The sequence below is a fragment of the Mus musculus genome, chromosome 4 (genome assembly GCF_000001635.26).
Source record: "Mus musculus strain C57BL/6J chromosome 4, GRCm38.p6 C57BL/6J".
Classification (NCBI taxonomy): Eukaryota; Metazoa; Chordata; class Mammalia; order Rodentia; family Muridae; genus Mus; species Mus musculus.
The window spans coordinates 119,324,297-119,339,344 of NC_000070.6; the positions used below are offsets into that span (position 1 = coordinate 119,324,297).

General features: G+C 45.0%; 1 protein-coding gene and 1 pseudogene across 12 annotated transcripts in view; both read right to left on the bottom strand.

Annotated features, from left to right (window-relative positions):
* Ccdc30 (coiled-coil domain containing 30) overlaps positions 1-15,048 on the bottom strand; it is a 93,054-nt gene that overhangs the window by 1,829 nt on the left and 76,177 nt on the right. For 8 of the 12 annotated variants that reach the window (XR_003955029.1, XM_011240615.3, XM_017320409.2 and 5 more), the window contains 4 exons: positions 9,284-9,425; positions 7,186-7,322; positions 6,827-6,941; positions 245-312 (listed from right to left, as the gene is read on the bottom strand). Coding sequence is in view for 7 of the 12 variants with exons in the window: in XM_011240615.3 (XP_011238917.1) it covers positions 245-312; positions 6,827-6,941; positions 7,186-7,322; positions 9,284-9,425 (462 nt within the window). In the remaining 5 variants the exon portion in view is untranslated. Of the gene's footprint in view, positions 1-244; positions 313-6,826; positions 6,942-7,185; positions 7,323-9,283; positions 9,426-15,048 lie in introns of those variants that run through there. The other 4 variants (XR_001784210.2, XR_867894.3, XM_011240617.3 and 1 more) reach the window with 3 other exon arrangements.
* Ldha-ps2 (lactate dehydrogenase A, pseudogene 2) lies at positions 9,584-11,246 on the bottom strand (annotated as a pseudogene).

Sequence of the window (15,048 nt, forward strand, 5' to 3'; positions counted from 1 at the left end):
TGTCAAATCAAAGAAAAAGACAAAATAAAAGCTATCGGAGGCCTGCGCTCGTGGATTATCCCCTACCTGAGATTGGTATTCTGTAGGACTGGAAAGCTGGTGAGGAGAGCACAGACTGGGTGCAGATTCAAAAGCCAAATATAGGCAGAAAAAAAATCCCCCCAAAACAAAGCCAGCCACTCTGAACCAGTAAGGAGCCATCTTAGGTGTGCAGCTAATGACAGTCTTGATGTATATAACTCACCTGGAGTTTTGTAAAGGTAGTATCTTTTTGAGTATTTCAAATGCAGCGTTGTCAGTAATTACTGTTTCCTAAAAGAAAATTATATATCTTTAAAAAGATATAATTATTTTGGCTGTGTGTGTGTGTCATATATATGTGTGTTAGATCCCCTGGAACTAGAGTTACAGAGGTGACTGTTGAGAGGCCAAACCTACTCCATCTTGGGACAGGCTTCTGTCTTAAAGAAAATATGCCTGAGAACTTGACCTGCAGCAGAACCTAAGCTGCACCCACATACCAGGAAGGACCCCACAGCTTATCCTTGTCCAGAGCTACTTCCTAGCAACAGTTAATCATAGCTGAGTCGGATTGTTTCAGATGTACTTTCAGACGGTTTATGATTACATATGGTCTTGCTTCAGAGCACCCACTGTTGGCTTACAGTAGACATTCAGTTAGATACTTGCCGGGATAGACTCCCTCATACACACTTACTTCCATTTCCTATAAAACCCTGGTGAGGCTGCTTCACCTTCCCTTCCCATCCTGATGTGTCAGTGTTGGGTTGGAGGAGAACCCAAGCCTGAGTGTGTAATAAAGAGACCCTAAATGCTACTACATCAGAAACAGCTCCTTGGCGGTCTTTGGGGGTTCACGAACACTTCCTGGGACAATACTGTGAGTCACCTGATGTGGGTGTTGGGAAGTAAGCCCAGGTGCCCTGCAAAGACAACAATTACTCTCATCCCCTGAGCATCCATGGTGGTGATCCAGCCCTATTCAGTCTTTATAATGATAAGCCACTGGCAGTAAGATCCTACAATTTATGCTATATAGATAAAGATACATAAAACTGATTTACTGCTGCCAACAGCACAACATACTACAAGCAATGTAAAGTATAAAATGGTACGGAATGAATAGTTTCTCACCCTCCTTCCCCCTTCCCCTTTCTCTCGCCTCTCCCCTTTTACCCTTTTTCTTTTTAAGATTTATTTATTATTATATGTAAGTACACTGTAGCTGTCTTTAGACACCCCAGAAGAGGGTGTCAGATCTCATTATGGATGGTTGTTAACCACCATGTGATTGCTGGGATTTGAACTCAGGATCTTTGGAAGAACAGTCAGTGCTCTTAACAGCTGAGTCATCTCACCAGACCATAAATATATATATATATATACACATATACATATATTTGATTTATTTTATGCGAGTACACTGCTGCTTTCTTCAGAAACACCAGAAGAGAGCATCAGATACCATTACAGATGGTCATGAGCCACCATGTGGTTGCTGGGAATTGAACTCAGGACCTCTGGAAGAGCAGTCGGTGTTCTTAACCACTGAGCCCCCACCCCTTTCACCCTTCTTTTCCTCTTTCCCCCTTTTCCCCCTTCTTTCCATTCTCCCCTCTATCTTCTCCCCCTCCTGTCTCATCTCTCACTTTCTTTATCCCCACTCTCTCATATATATATATGAGAGAACACACACACGTGTGTGTGTGTATATATATATATATATATGTATATATGTATATATATATATGTATATATGTATATTATATATATATGTACATATATATATTCTGCATATTTACTGCATATATGTGGTGCTTGATTACATCTGGAATGAACTACAATCCAGAAATGGAGGGTACACCTGTGATACATATCTTGAGGCTGGAAGACCCAGATCTTGACACGGAGATCTTGAGGCACAGCGGCCATGAAAAATATAGGCCCAGGAAGTGTAGTATATGCCTTTAATCTCAGGAGACTGAGGCAAGCAGGTCTCTGAGTTCAAGCCCAGCCTTGGACAAAGCAAGTTCCAGATCTAGGCATGGTGGTACACACTGTTAATCTGGGCTACACCATCTGCTGGAGGCCTACATAAGGACATTGGAAGAAGGAAGACTCACTCTTCTTTATCTACTTGCACTTACTTGCCAGCACATCTGTTGGAACCTAATTCTTCAGGATTCCAGCTTATATAGAAGATCAGCTGAAGCAACTAGCCTGGTGGGACTGAACAAATACTAGATTCTTGGACTTCCCATTCACAGCTGCCCACTTTTGGGTTACAGACTGTTAAGTCATTACAGTAAATTCTTATAATATATAGAGACATTCCATAAGTTCTGTGACTCTAGAGAACCCTGGCTAATACTTATGTATATACTGCCGGGGAGCAAACCAAGAGCCATGTATGTGCATACCAGGCAAAGCACTAGACACCAACTGAACTACATTCCCAGCCCAACACTTTTTTTCTTTTTGATGGGGTGGGAGGGGTGAGGAGTGGTGAGATTGAACCAGGGCTTTGAGTATTCCAGACGAGCATCCTACCACTAATCTATTTCCTGGACTTTCTTGATTTCATCCTTTTCCCATAACATTTATTTGTTTGTTTATCTGTTTCTGTATGTAGAGGTCGGAAGATACCTTGTGGGATCTGGTTCTCTCCTTCCACCATGCGTGTCCCAGGATGGAACTCAGTTATCAGGCTTGGTAACGAGCATCTTTACCCACAGAGCCATCTTGCTGGCTTACTGCTTGGTTCCTTCTCATATAAGTTTATGTTAGTGTACTGAAAGATTTGACTTCTACGTGGCATCCCTTTCTTGCTCTAATAGAGCTTTTCCAGAGGGACTAGGGGGTGGTTATGGTTTTCTGTATGCAAGATCATATCATCAGCTCACACTGACAATTTCACCTCTTCCATTTCTATTTGGAAGCCTCTGTGTCTTTGCCAAATTATCCCTGTCAAGGACTTCCAGCTCTTCCCTGAACAGAAGTTGGTTAGAGCAGAAATGTCGTCTTGTTCCTGACCCTAGAATGAAGCCTTTCAGCTTTTAGCCCTGAGTTCCATGACAGCTGTGTGTTTGTCAAACATGGCCTTTGTCATATTGGGGTGCATTCCTCCTATGTCTTGTGTGTGTGTGTGTGTGTGAGCTTTATGACTTTACAAATAAAATGGTCCCCCCCCCCAGGAAAACAGATTAAAGCTGGCCATGGTGGCTCATGACTATAATCTTAGCATTCAAGAGGCTGAGGCAGGAGGATCAGTGTGTGCTTGAGGTTAATATAGCCTATACAGTGTGTTCCAGTTTACCCAAGGGTATAGAATAAGGGACTTTGTCACAACCCTTCCCCAAACCAGTAGAAATAATAATAATAATAATAATAATAATAATGATGATGATGATGATGATGATGATGATGATGATGATGACAAAATAAAAACAGAGATGAACACAGACCAAATTTTACATGGGTTTACTGGCTTCCCTGAACTGGACTACAACTTAACCTTTGATGTAGACCAAATAATTCATGCAAGAAATTTCCAGCAGGGGGCTGGAGAGATAGCTGAGCAGTTAAGAGCACTGACTGCTCTTCCAGAGGTCCTGAGTTCAATTCCTAGCAACCACATGGTGGCTCACAACCATCTGTAATGGGATCTGATACCCTCTTCTGAATTGTCTAAAAACAGCTACAGTGTACTCATAAACATAAAATAAATAATTCTAAGGAAAAAAAAAGGAAAATCCCAGCAATTCTGAGGGGAATGATAAGTTTACATATTGTTTTTTTGTTGTTGTTGTGTTTCTTTGTTATCTTTTTATTTTTATTTTATGTGCATTGGTATTTTGTAAGTGGAGTGACAGACAGGTGTGAGCTGCCATGTGGGTGCTGGAATTGAACCCAAGTCCTCTGGAAGAACAGTCAGTGCTCTTGACTGCTGAGCCATCTCTCCAGTTCCTCATATATTGTTTTTGTATAAGAGATAAAACATTACATTTTAGAGGGATGCTCCTTAAAATTTAAGATGTTCTAGGGGCTGGAGAGATGGCTCAGCTATTAAGAGCATTGACTGCTCTCCCAAAGGTCCTGAGTTCAAATCCCAGCAACCACGTGGTGACTCACAACCATCTGTAATGAGATCTGATGTTCTCTTCTGGTATGTCTGAAGACAGCTACAGTGTACTCATACACAATCAATCAATCAATCAATCAATCAATCTTTAAAAATTTTTTAAGATGTTCTAAAGGGAAGAGAAACATGCCATCCTGCAGAAAAGTGCTTTAAATTTAGGACTTAAACAACCCATAAGCTTCAGGAAGTCCCTGAAACTGACCAGATTAGCTAGTCTTCTTAGTCTCCAAGATGATACACTTTCTAGAAAGGACTGGTAAAAGACACAATCAGAACAGCTGAGTTGCCTAGAAGGGACTCTCTAACCTGTTGAGCTGTCTGCAGGTTGTGTGGTGTGCTCCAAGTTTCCAGCTTTCATGAGCTGTCACCCATGGTGGGATGGCTTTTGGTGAGGCAGATGTCTTTGAGTCATTTCTTCTCCTGGAAGTAACCCTCAATCATGCGCCTATAAATAATTCTAACAAACTCATTGGTTCACAAAATGGGCTTTGATGATATCTGCTACTTGGTCTGTATTGATTACCTTCTGGGGTTGTAACAGAGCCCCATACCTCAGCACAACTGACTCCATGACAGAAGCACCATTCAGGCCATAAAACTCAGCATGGAGACAGCACCACCTGCCTAAACAGAAACAAAGGCCTAATCCATCAATGTTCATAGTTCTGGGGAAGTCTCTGAATGTACTAACCTTGCCTTTTAGCTTCTGTTGTTCTGAGTCTGGCTAGCTGTTCCTGTTAACTGAAGTGTGTCAATCAAGGACATTGTTTTTGTGCTTAAAAGCTCCCCCTGAGAAAGGCTCAGTGCTACACTGTGATCCCAAATACCCAGTATAGTCGCTAGCTGGCTAATAATAATAAAGCCTTTTTAAAATTATTGTTGGAGTGAGGGTGGGGAGTTCGAGGCAGAGCTTCTCTGTCCAGGGACTCGCTGGCCTGGAACTCAGAGATTTACCTGCCCCTGCCTCCTGAGTGCTGGGATTAAAGGTGTGCGCCACCATCACATGGCTTTTTTTTTTTTTTTTTTTCTTCTTCTTCAAGTCAGAGGACTTGGTTCTTTTCCTCCCCAGTGTGGGTTCCAGGAACTGAACTCAAGTCATTCTTTAGGCAAAGGCTACCCTACCAGTCTAGCCTTCTTAGTTGTTATTGTGGATGTTGTTGAATTGTTGTTGTTTGGTTGAGACAGAGTCTTATGTACTCCAGGCTGGCCTTGAAATCCTTAAGTAGCAGACATTAGTCTTGAACTCCTAACCTTCGTGCCTTAGCCTCCTTTGTTCTGGGATTACAGGTATGAGGCCCTATGCACGGTCTCCATATAGTCTTATGACTTGTAATCCTGTCATCTTCATTCCCAGGTGTGTCTGCCTTTCCGTACTGGAATGAAGACATATGAAGACACAGACTCTCTTGGTGTTTCAGGACCCAGCCGAGTTCCTTGAGTTAACGGTTGAGGAGTGAGTGGATTGAGGGAGAAAGAACTCACTCAAGCAAACAGAGAAACTTTTTTTGGCAATCAGGTCACACAAGCGGGCAGTTCTGCATCTGATGACAACTGGGAAACACCTCATATAGCTTAGAAGTAATTACCTTTGTGAGAATAAACAAGAAGAAGGTATTATAGCTGAAGAGCCAATAACCAGATCTGTGGAGAAGCATCTTCCAAAAGGACGCCTTGCAGGCAATCACACCAGGGCAAGGAGGAAGTAGCCTCTATCCCGGATCTATCATCTGATTCTGCTTACTGAAGTCTCATTCTTCACCAGTCAGACTCTGGACCTTGACTGAGCCCACACTATCCCCCACAGTTCTCTGTGGCTATTTATCTGTTGGAATTTGGAAATAGTTGTTTTTCTCTGACTCAGTTGCTCTCCTCAGTCTTGACTCTTTAGTAGACTAAACTGGCTTCACTCAACCTTTCCGAGCCTCAGATCTGCTATTCTTTCTCTCCAAACAGGGCCAGAACAATATGCTACAAACAGGGTTGTTCGGAAGGAAGCACATCTGAGAAAACATTTAGCATCCATTCATTTTCAAAGCATGAGTGCGGGCTGGTGAGATGGCTTGGCGTGTAAGAGCACCCGACTGATCTTCTGAAGGGCCTGAGTTCAAATCCCAGCAACCACATGGTGGCTCCCAACCATCTGTAAGGAGATCTGACTCCCTCTTCTGGAGTGTCTGAAGACAGCTACAGTACACTTATATATAATTAATTAATAATAATAAAAACCCCTAGTTAAAAAAAAAGCATGAGTGTTTGAAGATATGGTCAAATATGAACTATACCTGTCCACAGATACAGTCATGTATGAGCTATGCCAGTTCCCCGATGTGGTCACCGATGAGCTACAGTTCTTGCCCTCTGAGACTGCACTGCTAAGTGACTGATTTAGAGAAGAAAAAGGGCAACCGCAATGTAGCACATTTAGAAAGATGCTTAGAGGCATATGTGGATGGCTTTGGGATTATGCTGGATAAAAGTGTTATGAAAGTTAACCAAGTGACAAGCAGGACTCACCAAGATCAGTCACAGGTCTACTGTCCCAAGTGCCCTTGAGGAGTGAGCCGCTCTGCCACAGCTCACCATGTAGCCAAGAGCAGACTGTGGCAGGGGGAACCATGGAGCCAAACCTTAGAGTCAGGACCCAATACAAAGCTCACATCTCACCTCTTCTCTGCGAATCTGGATGCTCCTTATAATTTGTTCCAAGAGGCCAATTTGCTGCATGAGCCGGAGGCAGTTCTCCTGCAACTGCTGGTTTTCTTTATCCAGTAAAGACGCCCTAAACATGGCACAAATTGGAGGTATAGCTAGAAAATGTTTCCCTCCCTTCCTCCCTCCCTCCCTGTCTGCAGGGATCAAACACAGAGCCTCATGCATGCTAAGCATGTGTGTCATCACTGTTATACAAGTCCACTAACTGCACACTCTGCTCCCCTCCATGGCACTCCCAGTCTCCAGCCACACCATGCCCTGGGTGGAGAGACCCTCCCCCCCCCCACCCCCCCGGAGCTCAGTGCACGTACTTGCTCTGGAAGGCAGATATCGTGCACTTGCTGCTGCAAATCAGTTCTTCTTGATCTGTGACTTGTTCCAGAAGCTTCCTCTTTTCCAGGAGGAGGATGTCATTCTGGGCCATGATCTGACCCTGGAACACTTTCTCCTAGGAAGAGGAAGAAGGACACATATATTTGAGAGCTTCGGCCCGTGCCCAGGTCTTAACAGTAAGTCCAGTAACTCTTGCTTTGTCTCTTTCTGGCCCCCCGAATCTGTTGGCACCAGTTTGGCATCATTCTTAGTTATGCTAGATGCCTCCTGTTTGCATTGTTTACTCTAGGGAATGCACACATTCACAATGAAAGCTACCTTGGCACTCAATCTCCAGGAAGAAACAGTTGTCTTCCCCGTGTTTTAATTCCAGCAGGCACTGACATCTTCTCCCTGGATTCTACACTTCCAGCTGCTTTGTGGATATTCAGTTGTTTTTGTTTTGAACAGAGACTTGTTATATATCCTAGGTTGATACTCTTGCCTCAGACTCTTCTTTTTTTAAAGGATTTATTTATTTTATTTATATGAGTACACTGTAGCTGTCTTCAGACACACCAGAAGAGGGCATTGGGTCCCATTATAGATGGTTATGAGCCACCATGTGGGTGCTGGGAATTGAACTCAGGACCTCTGGAAGAGTAGTCAGTGCTCTTAACTCCTGAGCCATTTCTCCAGCCCATTGCCTTTTAAGATTTATTTATTTATCATATGTAAGTACATTGTAGCTGACTACAGATGTACCAGAAGAGGACATCAGATCTCATTATGGACGGTTGTGAGCCACCCTACGGTTGCTGGGATTTGAACTCAGGACCTTCGGAAGAGCAGTCAATGCTCTTAACCACTGAGCCATCTCTCCAGCCCCTGCCTCAGACTCTTAAGGGCTGGCATTACAGGCACATGCCATGGTGCTCTACTCGCTGTATTCCCTTTTCATTCATTCATTCATCCATCCATCCATCCATCCATCCATCCATCCATCCATCGATTTTAAACAATTATGTGGGTGTGTACCATAGCATGTATGTGGAGGCTAGAGTATTAGCTGCAGGAATAAGTTCTTATTGAGTATCTCTGGGTCCTTGGGGATTGAATTTAGGGCTAATAGGCTTGACAGCAAGTGCCTTAGTACCTTTACCCACTGAGCCATCTGGCTGGTCTGTAGTTATATTCATTGTTAGGCAGAGGGACAAAGGTAAGAACTTAGCTACCTTACCATACCTTAGACAATTCAAATTACCACATACCTGGTGGCTTTGCATGGCAGGAGTTTATGTTATCACAGTCCTAGGAGGCTAGAAATCTGGAATCAAGATGCTGCCAGGGTTAGTTCTGGGGACAGAGAAGGTCTCCCTGTCAGTACTGGAGGCTGAACCCAGGGCCTTGTGATGTTAGGCAAGTGCTCTAGTGCTGGGCTACACCCCAAGCCCTAACAGGAACGCCATTCCAAGTCTCCTCCTGTTGTATGGTTGCCAGGCATCCTCCATGTTCTCTGGGTTACAGACACATCGTCCCCTTTCTGCCTCTGTCCTCATGGGGCGTTCCAAGTGAAATCAATATGTCCAATATAATAATAATAATAATACATTATCAATATAGAAATAGTATAGTAAGTCCAACATACCTGCATCTTTGCAAGGGGAATGGCAGAAGCAGAGAGCAGGACACATCCCCTGGGAAGGAACACCCCAGAACCCACCTAAAAATCCTGGGCATGGCTGTGAGGGTTAACCTAGCACTGTGTAGTAAAGAGGCAGGGATCCTTGGGTGCTTGCTGTCCAGCCAGTTAAGTCTCACTGGTAAGCACTAGCCCAGTGAGAGAAAGGAAGCAGGCATGTATACATACACATCCACACACATCCACACACCAGTGTGCACAACATACATACATTAAAAATAAAAAGAGCTCCTCACACGGAGAGGTGGAAGGTGGTAGGAAAAAATGAAAGCCGGGAGAGAGAAGCCATGGGTAACGAATGTGAAGACAAGCGGGCCTTCTCAGACTGCCGACTGCCAGTGGGGTCACAGCGTTCTCTCTCCCCCTACCCCTCTCCCTCTCTCTCTTTCTCTCACCATTTCAATTTTCTGTTGCAGTTTTCCAGTTTCATCTTCAAGTTCTTTAATCCTCTTATTCCGTATCTCTAGCTCGTGAGTTAGACGGTCCTTGACCTTTTGAAGCTTGGCTTTGTGACAGTGGTGTTTGTCTTTGTAGTTTCTATAAAAGCAAAATTCAGGATAAGCACTCTGGAATACAGGTAGGATCTATTGGTCTCCTTTGGATATGACCTATGAACCTTTAGTGTGGATGCTGGCTTACCTTGCATCTTCCTCACCTATGTGAGGGATGAGTCTAGAACAATCCTCTCTTCTCTCTTTTTTTTTTTTCACTGTTCAAGGTTTATTTGGTGTTTTCATTGGCATGACACTTGGGTGGTTGGTTCCATCATCCATATGCAGATTTTACATCTCACATAACATTGCAATGCACACTACAGACACATATAATACATAAAATATCCTGTACAACATTCATGCACAAGATATGCATCATGGACGTACACACTGGAGCCAGGTTATGACTAACTGGGAACTCGTTGGCCTAGGCATGTTTGGTGAGGGTGCGCAGGGCAGCAATGCAGCAGGCTCACAGGGTAATTGAAGCCTGCACAGTTGGCAGTGTGTCTCGGAGACAGCGGGACTGTCACACTAACCAGGTTACCACTACACAAGTACCACTTGGCAACAGAGCTGTGGGGAGTGAGATGTTTCCCCACACCACCTCAAAACCACTGTACTAACCACAGTTCAGAAGAGAAGGGTGTGGTCTCCATAGAAACCCTGCTGCAGCCTGGACAGTGAAGTGCTAGGACACTGAGAAGACTTTAGAACTGCAGCTCCTTCTCGATTCCCCAGAGGGTGTCTGCACTCTTCTTCAGGCGGGCCTCGTCCTCGGGAGTCAGAGTCACCTTCACAACATCTGAGATTCTATTTTGTCCCAGGATACATGGGACACTGAGGAAGACGTCATCACTGATTCCATAGAGACCCTTAATCATGGTGGAAATGGGATGCACCCACCTAAGGTTCATTATGCTCTCGACCAAGTCCCTTAATCATGGTGGAAATGGGATGCACCCGCCTAAGGTTCTTCATTATGCTCTCGGCCAAGTCTGCCACAGAGAGGCCAATGGCCCAGGATGTGTAACCTCTCAGCTTGATCACCTTGGAGGCACTGTCCACCACCTGCTTTTGAACCTCCTTCCACTGTTCCTTGTCTGCATCAGTGCCCAGTTCTGGGTTCAGAGACTTCAGGGAGACACCGGCAACGTTCACACCATTCCACACAGGCACACTGGAGTTGCCATGTTCTCCCAGGACCCAGCCATGACAGCTCAGGGTGAACCCCCAGCCTTTCTTCCATCAGGTAACAGAACCGAGCTGAATCCAGACTGCAACCACTTCCAATAACTCGGCTTTTGGGAAAGCCACTGATTTTCCAAGCCACGTAGGTCAAGATATCCACTGGATTTGAGACAATCAGCAGCTCGAAGTGTGGACTGTGCTTCACAATGTTGGCAGTGATGAACTTGAAGATGTTCATGTTTCGTTGGACCAGGTTGAGTTGGCTCTCCCCCTCTTGCTGACAGACACCCCTGTGATGATGACCAGCTTGGCGTTCGCAGTTACACAGTAGTCTTTGCTGAAGACAATTTTTGGTGTTTTAAGGAAGAGGCTGCCATGCTGGAGATCCATCATCTCGCCCTTGAGTTTGTCTTCCATGACGTCAACAAGGGCAAGCTCATCCGCCAAGCCCTTCATTAAGATACTGATGGCACAAGCCATGCCAACAGCACCAACCCCAACAACTGTAATCTTGTCCTGGGGAGCCTGCTCTTCCTTAAGAAGATTCACAATCAGCTGGTCCTTGAGGGTTGCCATCTTGGACTTTGAATCTTTTGAGACCGCTAGTGCACGATGGGGGGGGTGACGGGCGAGCAGAAGCAGCATGGCTTGGGCTCGGCGACAGTGGCTCCAGACACAATTCTCTCTTCAGCCAGTCCTATGAACTCCAGCCTCTGGCTTACCTTGGTTTGAACTTATGACTCTTTAGTGTTTGAGTTTAATTTAGGAAACTCCTGGGCTTTGGGTCCCTGATGTAGGAATTCTGAATCCTGCCCCACTGATGAAAATTATTATTTCTAGTTCCTGGCTCCACTGTTTTGTTTTGTTTTGTTTTGTTTTGTTTTGTTTTGAGACAGGTACTCACCATATAGCCCTGGCTGACCTGAAGCTTTCTATGTAGAACAGCCTGGCCTTGAACTCACAAGGATCCACCTGCCTCTGCCTCCCTCCCAAGTGCTGAGCTTAAAGGCATGTGCCGCCATACTTGGCCTATACTCTTTGTATTTAAAAAAATATATTATTGCTGAGCAGTGGTGGCGCACGCCTTTAATCCCAGCACTTGGGAGGCAGAGACAGGTGGATTTCTGAGTTCAAGGCCAGCCTGGTCTACAGAGTAAGTTCCAGGCCCACATAGAGAACCCCTGTCTAAAAACAAACAAAAACCAACCAAAACCAAGCCAAACCAAAGCAAAACCTGAAACTAAAAAACCAACCAATCAAAACAACAAAACAAAACAAAACACTACAAGATGCTGGAGCAACGGCAAGGCAGCAGAAGCCTCAGCTCCTGACACAGGGGACCTCCATGTTGGGCATGGACTGCTTATGCCTACGTTGTCAGATAAGAGAGAAACACACACATACTGCAAGCCTCTTTTTGGTTTTTTGAGGCAGAGTCCCACTATGGAGCTTAGACTGGCTGGGGACTCACTATGTGGCCCAGACTGGCCTTGAATTTATGATCCCAAGGCTGAGGCTATAACGGGCATGTGTCACCATGCCCAGTTTTATATCTCCTGCTTTGTGTGTGTGCATGAGTGTGTGTGCGTGTGTGTGTGTTCACAAGTATGTGCATTATATGCAGGTGTGCATAAATGTGGGGTTAAGTATGGAGGCCAAAGGCCAATGTCTGAGTGCTGGTTCTCACCTTGTATTTTGACACTGAACTGGGAGCTCACGCATCTGACTAGGCTGACGGGCCAGTGAGCTCCAGGATCTGCCTGTCTTCCCCTCTCCCTCAGCATCCAGGTTACAGGCTCATTACATGGATTCTGGGGATCTGAACTCAGGTCCTCATGTAACTACCAACTGAGCTGCCTCCTGGCCTCTGAAGCCATTTCGATTCAGGTTTTCATATAGTACCCTAACTAATGCCACTCCCTATAGACAGCTATATTCATAAACTTGTCACAGACCCATTTCAGTCCACGGCCCTTGCACAGTGCCTACTACATAGTGTGAAATACACACTTCTGTAAGTTGTTTTCAGTTCCTAAGAAGATAATTCCCTCCCATAACAATCTCTTTTTCTTTTGCATTGGGGATGCGTGGTGGAAGCTATTCCTGGGTACCAGCATCCTGAGGAGCATCAGAGATGGGGCATCTCACACTACACACAACCTTCCTAGCTTCCTCTAGGCCTCCCAGGTGTTCACAGTGATGCTGATAGACTTTTGATTTTGAGACAGTTTTCTAACAATGTGCCACAGGCTGGCTTTGAACTCCTGGTCCTTCTGCTTCCACTCCCTGAGTGCTGAGATTATAGGTGTGTGCCACTACAGCCAGTAACATCATGATTTTTTTCTAAAATAGTGTGTCTCGTGTAGCCCAGGGTAGCCTTGAACTTGAAGCTGACCTAGAACTTCTGCCCTCCTGCCTCTACTAATTAATACCTAGCGTACCACACCCAGTGATGTTCTGACGCCACCTGACACACAGCACACGCTTTCAGAAATTATTCTACGTATCCTGGCTATTGATACCCAGTCTTGGGCTAGAGAGTTGGCTGAGCACTTAAGGTCACTTGATGCTCTTGCAGAGAACACAGGTTCAATTCCCAGCACCCACAGGAGACAGCTCACAACCATTTATAACACCAGTCCCAGCAGATCCCATGCCCTCTTCAGACCTCCAAGGATGCCAGGCATGCATGTGGCGTACTTACATATATGCAAACAAAACACTCATACCCATAAAAATAAAATAAAAAAATTAAAGCCCCAAATCTTTAGCTTCCCAACCAAAGAGCTGCTACCTTGCCACTTAGATTAACTAAAAATATATATTTTATTTTGAAAGAAAAGGGATAAATTATAAACTGGGAAAATAGCTGATTCCAAATATGTTTAGTACTGTCATGTTTTCTGTCTAGTTTGCAAAACTCTGCGTATGTGTGTATCTATATGTTGGTTCCTGCACACATGATGCCTGACAGCCAGGGAGAACCCATAGGCTTCCCTGGCTATTGCTGTCTGGCTGTCTGGCTTAGGTAATGGTTTGGTCTGAGGTTCTAAGTCCACTTGCCCATAGAATGTGTGGCTTTTCTGTCCTTCTGACTGTGTTAACCACCAGCCTTGTGAGGTAGCACAACACTTAGGGGGAAATTTTTAGCTTGTGTCTAAGTAAAACCAGAGTGCTTATTACTTGGGCTTCAAGAAGGTAAGGAATTTGTTCCTCTGGAAAAGCAGCTGGGAAAACATGTAGATACAAGATTTATCTGTAAAGTTCAGGACTGGGATCAGGGAGTCAGAAACGAAAAGGAACCTTGTGCTTTGACCTTTCCCTCCATTGCCCTTCACGGATCTGTGACCTTCAACTCTGGACAATGTTAGAACTGTATGGTGATGCTCTGGGAAAACACTAGTAGTTCTTCATAGAGTTCAATTAAATTCATGTGTGTAAGGACCCACGCACATGCAGCTGGGGTTGGAGTCATTTTTCTAAAGGTCATGCATAAATAACATGGGGAATTATTCAGCCTTGCAGCCGTAACACACACACACACACACACACACACACACACACACACACACACACAATCAAAGTCCAGTGGAAAGAAAGACCTAGCTGTAAGGGCATGTGTAAATAATGGAATATGTTGAGCTCTTGCTCAAGTTAGGCATGAAAAGAACAACATGCAGAGCGAGCCTGCTTAGAGATTCTGGGAACGCACACAGCACAGCAGTGGTTGCCTGAGGAAGACACAGGGGATACAGCTGCAGACTGACTGCACACAGGCAGGAGAGACTCCAGCAGCGGGGGACGTGTTCTGCATCTTGACTGAGGTGGGAGTTACATGTATATACACATCTACCAAAATGCATTGAATTGTCTATTAGTCTTTTGGATATGTATTCTATATAGCTCAAAAGCAAGGATGTTGGAGGACAATTTCATCAAGATCCTTTCCCCCTTCAAAGGGGACCTGGGGAAACAGCAGCTCCTCCATCATGGTAGCAGCAGCGGCGGCGGGATGCTTTTGGACGTTTGCCAGGGCATTAACGATGCACGGTGCTGTTCAATCATGGACCCTGGAGCCATTCCAAAGGGAATCAGGCCTGTGGTGGGATGACTGGCTAGCCTATGCTTTTCGCTTTTCAAATGGCACTTTTGGTTTTTGTGCTCTCTGGCGCCAAATGCTGGTCAAGGCGTGAAATTACACTGAGTAAAATTGCATGGTTTCACAACCATCCTATACAGGGAGGGAGTTCTGCAGCAAACTGGTACCAGCATGTTGGCACTGTTTGTCAATAGCAGTGAGAATGGGACTTGGGCCTGGCCTCAGGGAGGTCCCAGGAAGGCTCTGCTATCGAGGCAGGTAACACTGCAGTGATCAGTTAGGACTTTTGCACACCCTGGCCCTCTGGTGTCTGGTGTATATACTGTCCAGGCAGAGGAAAGGAAATATAAGACAGCCCAAAGAGAGCTCAATGCTT